This window comes from Trichechus manatus, unplaced genomic scaffold (genome assembly GCF_000243295.1).
Source record: "Trichechus manatus latirostris isolate Lorelei unplaced genomic scaffold, TriManLat1.0 scaffold00090, whole genome shotgun sequence".
Taxonomy (NCBI): domain Eukaryota; kingdom Metazoa; phylum Chordata; class Mammalia; order Sirenia; family Trichechidae; genus Trichechus; species Trichechus manatus.
The window spans coordinates 8906867-8908454 of record NW_004444026.1 but is presented as its reverse complement, the minus strand read 5'-3'; the positions used below and the strand labels follow the sequence as shown (position 1 = coordinate 8908454).

General features: G+C 37.2%; 1 protein-coding gene across 1 annotated transcript in view; it reads right to left on the bottom strand.

Annotated features, from left to right (window-relative positions):
- The window catches only part of PPP3CC (protein phosphatase 3 catalytic subunit gamma), a 71446-nt gene extending 69977 nt beyond the window's left edge, over positions 1-1469 (bottom strand). Inside the window, exon 1 of the mRNA XM_023736683.1 lies at positions 1128-1469. Coding sequence (XP_023592451.1) covers positions 1128-1217 — 90 coding nt within the window. The 5' untranslated portion in view covers positions 1218-1469. The remainder of the gene's footprint in view (positions 1-1127) is intronic.
- Between the last annotated feature and the right edge of the window lie 119 nt (positions 1470-1588).

Here is a 1588-nt window from a genome sequence, read left to right as displayed (position 1 = left end):
AGTTGACTTGTATTTACGAGTGATGCTGCACGAACAATAAACCTTTAACCACCAGAAACTCACTCAGTACAATGAGTCTTTCACTATGAAGGGCAGGTAGGACTTAACATTGAAAGGACAGTAAGCAGATCAATTTCTCATCTCATGCTTATTCTGGGGCACGTGTTCATTACAAATTAGACTACCCACACTATTTCAAAAGTTATTTCTCTTTTATTTGCCAAGTATATACAGCTGAATCAATGGACGTTAAATATGCATATGATGTGGTTCCACTGTACTCAAGTCCTTGCACTAGTTCTAAAATAGTTTTATCTTTTATACATAAAAGCTTATATTTTGTTTTTAATTCTAAAACCTTTCCCTCTCATCATTCAGTTTTCAAAATATTTAAAAGCAAATTTTTATTACTTAACTGTTAAACTCATTTTTCCTCCAACAAACACTTATTATCTGCTTACTATGTGCAACAGTACCAGAAATTATTCCTACAATAAGTTAAACCCACTGCCATTGAGTCAATTCTGACTATAGCCACCCTATAGGACAGAGTAGAACTGTCCCATAGAGTTTCCAAGGCTGTAAATCCCTACGGGGCTGACTGCCACATCCTTCCCCCACAGAGCAGCTGGTAGGTTTGAATCGCCAACCTTTCAGTTAGCAGCTGAGCGCTTTTAACCACTGTGCCACCAGGGCTCCTTACAATAAGCTAAATACCTGCTTATTTACCACTGGCAGTTAATCTAAGAGTTGACTATAGCTCAGCAGCTTATAGTTGTATAATTAAGGTCAGCTAATACAATCCTCGTTTAGAGGGAATAGCAGTTTATTTCATTTATATACAGCTTGTACACTATCTTCAAGGAGGAAAGGTTACTAAACATTTAACTTATTTGCAAAGCTGGATTAATACAATCTTTTATATACTAGAGTTTCCATTAGTTAAAACAAAAGGAATAGACTCTTTATATCAATGAAAACATTTCTCTACCACTTTAATTGTTGAAAGTAGCAAGGCTTATAAATTCTGCCAGTGTTCTCATTTTAATTTCTTCTACTGAAGAATGGAAAGCAAATCTTTTAAAACGACAAGATGATAGTTCCTACATGCCCAGTTTAATTTTTACCTCTATACTGAAATAGCCTCTGTCCACATAGTCACCCAGAAAGAGGTAGCGTGTGTTACTAGGTGATCCTCCAACTTCAAACAACTTCATCAGGTCAAAGAATTGTCCATGAATGTCACCACACACTAGGGGAAAAAGGCCATAGGATAAGGTGAAAAGGTATGTCTTAGGAGAAAACGAAAGGGGGCATTACACCAACAGAGATCACAGTTTAACTTTTAACTTACATCAGTTTTGACTGGCTTCGCTGTAATTATAGTATACATTGTATCTATATGGAATAGTTCTAGAAATATTAAAACCCAAAAACCCATTGTCGTCCAGTTGATTCTAACTCATAGCGACCCTCTAGGACAGAGTAGAACTGCCCCATAGGGTTTCCAAGGTTATGATCTTTACGGAAGCAGACTGCTACATCTTTCTCCCACAGAGCGGCTGGTGGGTTCGAACTGCTGACCTTT